Source organism: Equus przewalskii, chromosome 2 (genome assembly GCF_037783145.1).
Source record: "Equus przewalskii isolate Varuska chromosome 2, EquPr2, whole genome shotgun sequence".
Classification (NCBI taxonomy): Eukaryota; Metazoa; Chordata; class Mammalia; order Perissodactyla; family Equidae; genus Equus; species Equus przewalskii.
In genome coordinates this window covers 104,813,203-104,824,808 of record NC_091832.1, presented here as the reverse complement: position 1 = coordinate 104,824,808, position 11,606 = coordinate 104,813,203, and the positions used below count along the sequence as shown (strand labels likewise).

Here is an 11,606-nt window from a genome sequence, read left to right as displayed (position 1 = left end):
CTGAGACTTGAATTTCATATCATCTGACCCTACGACAGGTCCTCTTTTCTCAATACCATGCCATTTTCATACTTGTAATATTGGACAGGGGGAGATTATGGGCGAATATGGTATATTAACTAAAGTTATAGACCATTATATAGAAGAATGACATAGTCAAAACTCACATTTTCAATATATGTGTCCTACCAATTATTATGGGCCGTGTGAAATGTTTTTTGGAAATGGAATTATTTAAAATTCTCCATGAGAATTGCAAATCGAAGACTCTAAATATAAATTCTTTTTCTAAAAAACCTCTTGTAAGTTTTTTGTGTTTTCTTGTTTCAATATTAGGCGTTCTTAAAGAAGGCATGCCTTCAGTCATTTCATCAAATAAATATTCTATTTTTATTTTCCCAAATAAAGGATAAACGATAGCCTTTGGAATAGGTTATTTCAATAGGAAATATAGATTAAAGTGGGCAAGCCCCAGGAGAGGTTTTAAATTGTTTTTGTCTTAATGAAAACATGATTTTGTTTTCTTACTGGTTTATCTTTGGGGGCAGTTACAGGTTTAAATTAAGCTAGGTTCTTAGTGCTTGTCTCTTAAGATGAAGATAGCAGTAGACAGTTAAGGAAATGAGAGATTAATAACTTTTGCTGGCCAGAATCAAAGATGATACCAGGTGATCATTATAAGGGCCATTCCACTCATGGTTTCAGGAATCAAATCAGCAGCAGAGATGGCTACTCTTGTTTTCTGGTGAAAATGAAGAAGAAGTGAAGGCTCTAAAGGAAACATTTAATATTACGGAACAGGAAAGAAGACAGGATTTATTCTTCAGTGGCTAGATAAGAAATGAAGCCTGTTTTGTAGTCGGGGAAACATGTTTCCTTCGACAACCTTACCATGTGGACTTCATTAGTCCAATCTTTGATATACAGTAGTGATGCAGTTTGTCTGAACTCGTCACTTTGATGCTCTGTAAAAGAATATGACACTTCAGGAATGAAGGGCACCAATTCAGAGCCCTTCCATGTACATTTCTTTCACTTCTTACAACTTGTAGAGAAACAGAATCACTTGTGACAAAGTACACAAATGGTTAGTTGTGGAATTACAGAGCTGACAGCAACTACAAATCATTCAGTCTGATTTACCAAATGTATTGTTTGATTTGCCCACTTCCAGAATTTGAAACCAATACAGAACACCAGTATTTCAAATAGGGCAGAAGGATGAGAATTATGCCTATGAAAATGAAGAGAATGTTTATGGAAAATTTGCAGAATAGGTTGGTCTATTTTTGTCAACTACAAAGATTGTTTACAAAAGGAAACTGAAAATAAAATGGCCTATCCTTGCCAGCTTTTCTTGGGAAGTATAGTAATATAATGACTGTTGCCCTAAAAGGAAAGTAGGGACTTCGTTTCCATTCCTGATTCTGCATTAATTTATTAGATGCTTATAGGCTAACTCACCAACTTCTGTGATTATTTTGTTTGTTTCTCAAGAAGATAAAAGATTATATTTATTGTAATGACTTCACAGAAACATTGGCAGAATCAATAAGGTATTATTTTTTCAAGAGCTTGGAACACATTATGGTTCTGCTATTTTGGCAAATAAAGTAGATAAATGAATAAGTTAAGCCTCTCAGTACTACACTTGTGGAAAAAAATCACTAGCAGTTGTGAGGAGTTACCAGATTTTTTTCATTTGAGTTTATCTTTTTTTCAAAAATCAAATCAGCAGAAGAGATGGCAAACCTTGTTTTCACATGAAAATGAAGAACAGTCAGGGCTCACTTTCCATTCCACTATATTCTTTTAGACATATCTTAATATAGTAAACTGAAAATTATTGTAAGATTTTCCCATGGATATTTACATTGTTTTTCCTTTTCAGGAAAATTTCAAACTCCAGCTATCCATTTCTAGCCAAGGCACACTGTAATTAAACTTACTAAGTAAAGAACAATGTCTATTTTAAGCTAAAAATTTAGAATTTGTACAAAGTCTTACAGTTGCAGGCAATCAAAAGGAGAGGGAAGTTTTATGAAGTCTGTCTAGATCCAGGGTGGCAAGGCTATAACTATATTTATTTGTAATGTAACATTTAGAGGAAAACGTACTGATGTATTTTAGTCCTAAATGGTGTTAAAGGGTCATTGGTCAACTTGGTGCAGCATAATATTTGATTTCTAAATAGAACATGACCCATGATGATGGTGTTATAGGTAAAATTTCACGGGTTTTATTTATTGTTGTAATTTAAAAATAATCTCATGCAAATTATAATTTAATATATCTGTGATTGAAATAGTTTGATGTTTATTTGTGATAGAAATCTTTCAAATATATTTTTGTAAGATTTACGGGAGTGGAATGTTCAGTGCTCCCTCTCCTGGTTTTATCACATTGGTGATCTGACCTCTCATCCCCAAATTGTGATAGCTGAGAAGACAATTTTGAAGAACCAAATAAGAGACTCTGATGTGATCTTCCGTTTCTGATTTCACTATTCCAAATCCATTAATAATGGTCAAAAAACCGATCCATCATTGGTTAAAGTTCATTACATCCCCAAATATAAAGAGATCTATGGAAAAACCAGAAAACATGTACCATAAAGTTGAGTTTATGGTTTTAAACAGCCTGTTTTAATACAATTTATAATATTGAGTGATATGTAGCTTCTTGTCTTCATTCCTGTTCTACGTTATTTTCTAGGGATGCTTTCTTCTTGTTGTGATGGTCTTAATGCCCTAGGCTCCTCAGATCTAATTCCAAATACGACTTAAAATTTCTAAAGTGCTCAACCATTTGAAAGCCTAGTATAGAAAAAAAGTTTCAACAGAATCACTTGCACATGTAAAGAAGGAGATTAAAAATAATTACTTTGAACTGAAAATTTCCATACTCAAATTTATATTTGACTTAGATTCTGGAGTTTTGTTTGCTTTATTGTGCAAAAGACTATAAGCTACTTCTGCTAGTACCCGGAAAAAATGTTTCCTTTCCATTTACCATGTTTTTGGGTTTTAGGTATCTTAAAAGTCTCTGTGGAAACTTAAAGTTCGCATAGAATTATCCTCATTGCAGGATGAAAGTACAAGATTTTGATAATAAACGTCTAAAATCCCATAGTTTGCAAGGACACAAAAAGCCAGCTTCCTACTGATTAAAATGCTTTTCTTTTTCAGCGATGCATTATATATCACTTAAGAATTACGAGACTTCTTGGTAAATTATTTCCATTTTAATTAATTGCCTTTTAGATGATTTAAAAAGTAAACTGGTTGGGTGCTTTTTTGCAAAATTATACAAATACATTACAAAATTGCAGGAACTTGGGATTTTTTTCATTTTATTTTGGGGAAATTATATCACAAACCTAGATAGAGCAATTATTTAAATATCTCCAGCAGGAAATTTCACCTTTACGACACGATGTTACACGACATTTGCAATAAAGGTGCCACCTTTTGAACTTCCAGATTTCGCATTTTCTGAACTTGCTTTAAATAGGAACTGTAATGTTCTGTCATCATGTTTTTTACATGAATATACATTTCCTCTCTAGCTGATCATGTGATAGCTTGGCATACCACTTTTTAAAAATCTTCTTTTATTCTTTAAAATTATTTTCTAATTCAACTTTAAGAGCTGAGTCCACCAACTCTTGTACTGAAATGGATAACTAAAGATTGATAGCTAAACTTAAAGCTATTCTTCAGCTGCATTTGCAGGGTTTCTAGAGCAATCTCAAATTTTTGGAGGATGTTTATTACAAAGAGTGTACACGGCAACATTTCCAAGTTGGTACACATAAACGAAAGAGGAAACGACTGTTGGGGAAATCCTGTTCCAGGTTTTCAGGCAGTCCATGTGATTGACACATGATATCACTGGAGGCGTGTCCCTGAGTGGAGGTGGAGGTGGAGGCTAGGAGCAGAAATTCTGCGGAGACAGAGTGGGATCGCTCTGTAAGGCACGCAGTGGTTTGCAGAGTGATAGCAGCAGACAGAGCTCCCTGCCTTGGATAAGGAACAGCTACAGTCGCTGTAAATGTGCCTGAAAAGCAATTTCCAATCTTTGCGTTAGGTAAGAACCGTTTCCTTCCTTTCCTTCCATAGACATTTTAGGAAAGATTAGGTGAGAAATGTTGGCTTGTGCAAGGAACTGAACATTCCTTTGAACTCGCTTTAGAACTAAGATTACTGGTTGCATTTCAAATTACCAGGAGCATTCCCACTGCTAAAACGAATGCTTTTAAAGTAAATGCTACCGCTAAAAGAAAAAGCAGGTTCCTTTCCTTTTTTTTTTCACTTTTCCGAACAGTAACAAGTTTAAAATCTGAAACGGTCGGATGTGTGAAAAACAGGGTGGTTTATGCCGAAGAGGGGCTCGGTGTGTGGACCAAATGAATGTTTGTTTAGGCATTGTTGGCGACCGAGTCCCGAGCGAAGCAATTGTTTAAAACCTGAATTTCCCGTCTCTGTGTATTGATTTCCAATGTGCAGAGGCGTTGCTTGAACGTTGTTTGAACTCCTAGGCATTCCAAGGGGGCAAAAGCACTTCGGCAAAAACGTGCAAGACTGCATGTTACTTTGGTTCGCTGCTGACACGCCGACTGTGCGCTGGCCTGTCAATCACGGGGAGCAGCAACAGCCAGCACATGGCAGCGGGCTGCGGGCAGCGGGCGAGCTGGCGAGTGGCCCGCCCTGCTCCCCTCTCCGCCGGAGCGAGCGAGCGCGCTACGCGTCCAAGCCCCCGGAGAGAAAGGGAAATGAACGTGTTTTTCTCTCTAACCGTCTGTAGCAGCCACTTCGGCCGTGGACCCGGAGGGTCGGAGCCCTGGGAGCGCGCGCTGCCCAGGAGGGGCTGACCGCCAGGACCAGAGTTCCCGGGGACGCCGCGCCCCCAACCGGCCCAGCGTGCGGGATCGGGAAGGTGCCTCGACCTGCGCGGGGGCCCAGCGACGACGCCCCGCCTCTGCCTCTGAGACGCACCCCCAAACCTCGCTCCTTTCACCACCACCCCTAAAACAGCGGGTCAAAAATCCCACCCCCAACCCCGGGGGAGCGGCGGCCTCGGCCTCGCAGGCGTGAGCTCCCGGCCCGCCGGGGCCTGCGCCGCTCCGGGACCCGCCCCCGGACACGGGTTCGAGCCCCGGCCCGGGCACCGCGAGTCTCGAACGGCCGCGCCGTGGATTTTTCGCGGGGCAGGCGGCCGCCCTCCGTCCTTGCCCGCGACCAGCGAGCGGTCCCCGGGACGCCTCCCGTCCGAGCCCAGCGCGCCCGCCGGCGGCCGTCAGCACTCCTCTCGCCGCCGCGCCCCGCTCGCTTTCCCGAGAGGCTCGGAGGGCCCTCCCGAGGGGGCTTCTGTGTCCTGGTCCTCGGACGGGCTGCGGGAGGAAGGCCCGGCGGTGGAGCAGCCCGAGCCGCGCGGCCCCCGCGAGCCGTGAGCGGGCTGCGGAGCAGCGGCCGCCGCCGCCGGAAGGGGGCCGTGCCGAGCGCCCCTGCCCGCGGGCCGACTCGCCGCAGCTCGGCGATGCCTCCTCGTCCTCCCCGCCGCGGTTGATGCGGCTCGTGCACGCCGCCGCCCGCACCGGCACCTGGGCCGGGTGGCACGGCTCGGCCCCGCGCCCCCGCTTCGGCCTAGGTGAGTGTCGGGGCCGCCCGGGCCCGCCGGGGGGGCGGCAGGTGCGGGGAGGGGAGGGAAGGGGCGACCCCCTCGGCCCGGGGCGCTCGGGGCTGGGGCCGCGCCGAGGCAGGGTCCCCAGCTGCCCGGAGCGGGGGATCCGGGGCGCAGGTTGTCCTCCCGGAGGACCCCTCCACGCGAAAGGTAGACCAGGGAGGTTTGGGGGTGTTTCCGGGAGGGCCCCGAGGAGCTTGTCGGCTGGTGCCAAAAGCGGGCTCTTAGTGGAGGAGTCTCCCGCGGCCGGGGGCTGGGAGGGGCCTTGTGCGCGTGCGCGCGCGCGTGTGAGAGTGTGTGTGCGCGCGCGTGTGCACGTGTGTGTGTGCGGGGCGCCCCAGGACGAGTGGGCGCCCCAGCGGCTGCAGCGCTCTCCCCGTTGGAGAGCGGCGGCCCGGCCAGCGGCGAGGCACTGCCGCTTTAACGGGGAAGTCCGCCCTCCTGAGGTCATGGTAACCTCAGCCTCCTCCCCTCCGCCCGCCCGCCCGCGAGAGGCAGAGCGGGCGAGCTTGTTTTCATTCATAACTTTTTCCTTTTCCTTCCTCTCCGTCACTCTTTATTCCCCGCCGCTCCCCGCGCGGCTCGCAGAGGGCGCAGCGCCGCCGTCGGAGCGGGCGATGTGGCGGCGCGGCTCGGCGCCCCGGCCCGGCCCGCCGCCCCCCGCGCTCCAGGGACCGGCCTCTTTAGAGTAGAGACAGATAGGTACTCATCACCTTCCCTGCCCGGGGCTTCCTTTGGCGCCTGCGTTAGCTCCGAGGGCTCTTCACGGTTGTAGGAAACCTTGGTGGGATACTCACAAATGTTCTGGAAGTCCTCGGTGGTCCTTAGGATGTGATGGGATTGTCCGAAAAGGTATTGGATTCGTGTTTTCTGGGGGAAGAGAGTTTGTCGAGAGCGGGTGAGCGTGTCTGGGGAGAGCTCGAGGACTGTCACTGCGTGAAAAGGGGCTTTGCTTCGGATCAGAGGTGGCTCATTTTCTTTGCTTTTTCTTTTGATCTGGTCATCGAGTTTACCAGCCAGCATGCACTTTGTTACAGCTCTCACTTCCAACTCCGATTAAAGTTGTGCCTGCTGTTTTTGCTACACCCTGCGAATCCTTCTCCACGGTTTTTTCTTTCGGGTGGAATCTTTAGGACTTACAGATCCTCTTTGCGGGGGGTGGCGCGGGGGTGATACTGTGCAGAGTAACGATGGAATATTTTTAACAGTCCTTAGGACTCCAGGGCTAAACCCAGCAGGTTATGAATGTGTTTCCCCTCATCCTGTGCAGAGAAGGTAGAATACAGTAGAAATTTGGGAGATCTGAGTTGGGAGAATGAGGGAGGGGAACTCCAAGAAGTTGACATATAAGACACTAGGGACTTTCAGTGTAGTTAATAGAGGAAACGGTCTTCTTTCTGCTTTATTCCTTAAGCTGGAGTTTTTTAGCTCAAGGTGGTAGTGGAGGATTGGCGTTTTTTTCTTTTCATTCTTGAACTGGATCTAATCTTTGGAAGGAATTTGTGTGAAAAATATTCCAGTTTACCATTGACTGAAAACGGGAACTTGTTTGGTATTTTGTTTTACGAAGAATACATTATGTTAGAAATAATTTACTGTTGGTATGGAAAGACAAATGCTTCTTTTTATCAGGATATTACTGTACTTATTTTATTACAAGAAGCACATTGATTCAGAGTTGGCAGTACTTTTGAAAATCAAGATGTGTCATGTAAATGCAGATTTTTAAATTCGAGGAAATAGAGATAATTGAAATGGCCAGAATTTCCCCCCACTGATTTAAAGGCCAACACTTATTTGTCCGTGAATGTCATCTCGTTATGTGATTGAACCCTTATTTAAACTTTAAAAAACCCTTTCATGATTTCCAATGTGAATACTCTCACATTCACAGAACTGTGCATTGAGTTTTGTGCTTGTGCTTTACTGGCTATTAGATACCAGGAACAGTTGTATTTGTCTGTATTCATTTCTGCATCTTGTAGATTGATAATGGGCTATCTTTAAAATCCTAGTTTCTACTGAAAATGACCGGTTTTGAGATTCCACTTTACTTTGGAATATCGTGGAATTTTTTTTTTGATGCATGAAGTATACCCTGACTTATTTCCTCATCATTAATCTAATTCTTATAACAGCAAACAGATAACACAAAGGCAACAGCACCAAAACCATTCTTAATTTTTTAAAAGTGGATCTTTTCCTTTATGGACAACACCGATAAACTGATACTGAGCTCTCTTTAGATGAGAGCTATTCCAGTACTCATGCTCAATATGCCCTACCAGGGCATACTCCATTTTAATTGTTCGTTAGATTCACAAACAGGAAGGCATTACTTCTTGATTCTGCTTTTTAGAAGTTGAAAAAACTCCTAATTTTTATGGCATGGGGTCTCTTGCTTACATTCTTCTTCTGTGATGTGGTCCTCAGCCTCTCTTGGAATTGGACTCTGGCCAGGAGCCCGGCATCATTGTAATCCGCTGATGAAGGAGATCATTACCAGGTGGTTTAGGCAATTTGTGACTTGACAGGATTTTTCCCCCCAAAACGTGCTTCCTGTCATTTATTTTGTCTCTCTTTCTGTTTTTTTCATCTTTGATTTCCTTTTAGGATTTCAGATGCATGCCAGGTTTCCACTGATTGCCAGAATTCGAGATCACTACACATGGATCCCCCAAATCAACATGGCAGTGGCAGTTCATTAGCTGTGATCCAGCAGCCTGCTTTGGATAGCCGGCAGAGGTTAGACTATGAGAGAGAGATTCAGCCTGCTGCTATTTTGTCCTTAGACCAGATCAAGGCCATCAGAGGCAGCAATGAATACACAGAAGGGCCGTCAGTGGTGAAAAGACCCGCTCCTCGAACAGCACCACGACAAGAAAAGCATGAAAGGACTCATGAAATCATACCAATTAATGTGAATAATAACTATGAGCATAGACCTACAAGCCACCTGGGACATGCAGGACTGTCGAGTAATGCCAGAGGCCCCATTTTGAGCAGATCCACCAGCACTGGAAGTGCCGCCAGTTCTGGGAGCAACAGCAGTGCCTCTTCTGAGCAGGGGCTGTTAGGAAGGTCACCACCAACCAGACCAGTCCCCAGTCACAGGTCTGAAAGGGCAATCCGGACCCAGCCCAAGCAACTGATTGTGGATGACTTGAAGGGTTCTTTGAAAGAGGACCTGACCCAGCACAAGTTCATTTGTGAACAGTGTGGGAAGTGCAAGTGTGGAGAATGCACAGCTCCCAGGACCCTGCCATCCTGTTTGGCCTGTAACCGGCAGTGCCTTTGCTCTGCTGAGAGCATGGTGGAATATGGAACCTGCATGTGCCTGGTCAAGGGCATCTTCTACCACTGCTCCAATGACGATGAAGGGGATTCTTACTCGGATAATCCTTGCTCCTGTTCACAGTCACACTGCTGCTCTAGGTACCTATGTATGGGAGCCATGTCTCTCTTTTTACCTTGCTTACTCTGTTATCCTCCTGCCAAGGGATGCCTGAAGCTGTGCAGGGGGTGTTACGACTGGATCCATCGCCCAGGGTGCAGATGTAAGAACTCCAACACTGTCTATTGTAAGCTGGAGAGCTGCCCCTCGCGGGGTCAGGGTAAACCATCATGATTTTTGGAGGTGGGTTGGACCTCCTGAACTTCTAGCTTTCAAGCTGTGGCTGTTAACAAAGATTCTATTAGATACTGATTTTATTTTCTTTACAATTTTCCCCTGTTTCCTGCCTTCTCTTCCCTGTTCCCAAGGTTTGACTCAATGGATTTTGCTCTTCTCTAATGGATGATCTTCAGTAATAGCGGACTGTGAAACTGCACCTGGCTCCCACTTATGACAAGAGCCTCTGCCATCCGCTCGAGAGGGTATTGAGTGAGAGCCAGTGGGCTTTTGTGTAACCTTTTTGTTCTGCAAGCAACTTTCCAAAGTTGTACACATGAGCATACCCACACACACACACCCAGACCACAGTGATTTAGAGCTGTGTTTGATTGGGAGCTCTGGGAGCAGGGAAATTGGGTTTAAAAGAAGCCACCGTTTAATTGCTTAAATAAGCTGTGTATTAAGTCTGTCTCCAACTAGGGCTATCTTCATAGCATTGGACCCTTAAGTAGCATGGGGGGATATATTTTTGTTATAACATAAAAACTTTCCTTTAACCACTGCCCTCTCCTTTTACCCCTCAAAACTCTCTCTCCTCTGTTTTGGCATTATCTTATTCTAGAGATGCCAGGTATTTTTGTTTTTCTATGTAATTTTAGGTTTGCTTTACATTGTAAATCTTCACATTGGAGATATATTGGTTGTATCTTGCTCATCCTTATTCTAGCTTTCATATTTGTGAAGGATTCAACTACCTTCCTTCCACACCCCACGCTTTTCACCAAATTTCTCTTGTCAGTGAGGGCACTTGGCTAACTGAAGTTGATATTTATAGCTGATCAATCTATAGGTGTCACAGAACTATGCTGCCTCAAGTGATCTGGGCTCCTTAATGGTCCTTTTGGTCCCTTGGTTAGTTAACAGCTGAGTAGTTCTAATCTTTTCTGTGTTTTCATTGCCTTAACCACAAATTGTGGTGCTTTTTGTATGTTTTATGTATAAATCACAAAGTTGAATTCTGACTATTTTTAAGACAAAAGTCTGTTAAACTTTTTTATTGTAAAGAATATTTATTATGCGAATCTCTATTATTTTATGATATTTATTGCAAAAGACTGTTGAAATGTACTCATGTCTGAATATAACAAAATATCAATACGTAACGGAAAATAAGGTGACACAAAGAAAGTACATATGTTAACTATAATGCAGAAAATATATTAATTAATGAAACTGTCTCTTGATTTCTTCATTTATTAACCTGTATTATATGGTGATGTTTGTCATTTGATTTGACTCTTTCTTCATGCACATGCATTTTACTTCTTTCCTTTAACATACCGAATCTAGACACAGGTGGGCTCAAATTTTGAACTAGATATTTCCTGGAAAATGTATTAATAAAAATTTTGTAATTCAAATTCTGTTTCAGCAAATGCCCAAGTGAATCACTTTAGGGAGTGGAAATCTTTTGTAACTAATATTAGCAATCACTCCCTACTTTGGATATTTTGTAAGCAATAGGTTTTGTGTCTATCATAGTTTCTTGGAATGGGATGTATCTGTAAGTTTTTAAAAATGTTTATCTTAACTCTCTTGGGTGAATCAGAAATTAGTCTTCATCAGCAAAACTTGAAGAACTTAGTTCTCTAGGCTTGCTAGGAGTCTCTGGCACTGTCACTTTCATAAAACCTTTTAGAAGTTAGAGTGCACCAAGGGAAGAGTTCACATCATTAAAACGTTTACAAACATTTCTGTCCCTACCTTTCCATTTCCTTTAATAAGTTTTTAATGTGGCCTGATCAAATTACATTTCTCTATGTCCTTTGGAATAAGAAATCTGAGGGCCTGAAACTTTATACTGTAGAAAGAGTAAATTATGTTTTAGTCTGCTGAGACTGCTACATAGCTGGAATCCTTGGGTCTGATAAATTTTGTTCATGTGAACGCTCAGACTCGGTTTCACTAACTCCCTCTGCCTAAGCGATGTGTCAGACCTGAATAATTCTCTGCATTTGAGAATAAGATGTTGACAATTTGCACCCAGGATTTAGGCTATCAGAACTCTTAGCCAGCTGTTTTGTTTGGGTCTTTTGCTCTTAGGTGATTTGGCTACAAGTTTTGGGAGTATTTGTTCTTTGTGAATAGAGTTTGATTTTCTTTTAATCAGACAAGGCATAAGTGATAGAAACTTGTTTTAATGCTGTCCCATCGAGCCACTAAACCTATTAGTTGGTGCTGTGACATTTGATATAATCAAATATTTTCTCTATGCCCTGAAAGCAGAAGTGTTTTTTAAAATGAATATTTG

The 11,606-nt window shown here is 43.6% G+C and overlaps 1 protein-coding gene across 7 annotated transcripts; it reads left to right on the top strand.

Annotated features, from left to right (window-relative positions):
• The first annotated feature begins 3,886 nt into the window (after positions 1 to 3,886).
• On the top strand, positions 3,887 to 10,528 carry SPRY1 (sprouty RTK signaling antagonist 1). 7 transcript variants are annotated; one of them, XM_070609140.1, is made up of 3 exons: positions 6,155 to 6,534; positions 8,116 to 8,188; positions 8,296 to 10,528. In XM_070609140.1, exons 2-3 carry the CDS (start codon positions 8,169 to 8,171, stop codon positions 9,308 to 9,310), a joined length of 1,035 nt encoding a protein of 344 aa, XP_070465241.1. In that variant the 5' UTR covers positions 6,155 to 6,534; positions 8,116 to 8,168; the 3' UTR covers positions 9,311 to 10,528. The 7 variants fall into 7 exon arrangements, 6 of the variants coding, with proteins under 6 accessions (XP_008530096.1, XP_070465243.1, XP_008530094.1 ...); XM_008531874.2 differs by lacking the exons at positions 6,155 to 6,534; positions 8,116 to 8,188 and adding an exon at positions 3,887 to 4,089; XR_546819.2 differs by lacking the exons at positions 6,155 to 6,534; positions 8,116 to 8,188; positions 8,296 to 10,528 and adding exons at positions 3,926 to 4,089; positions 4,807 to 5,649.
• The last annotated feature ends 1,078 nt before the right edge of the window (positions 10,529 to 11,606 follow it).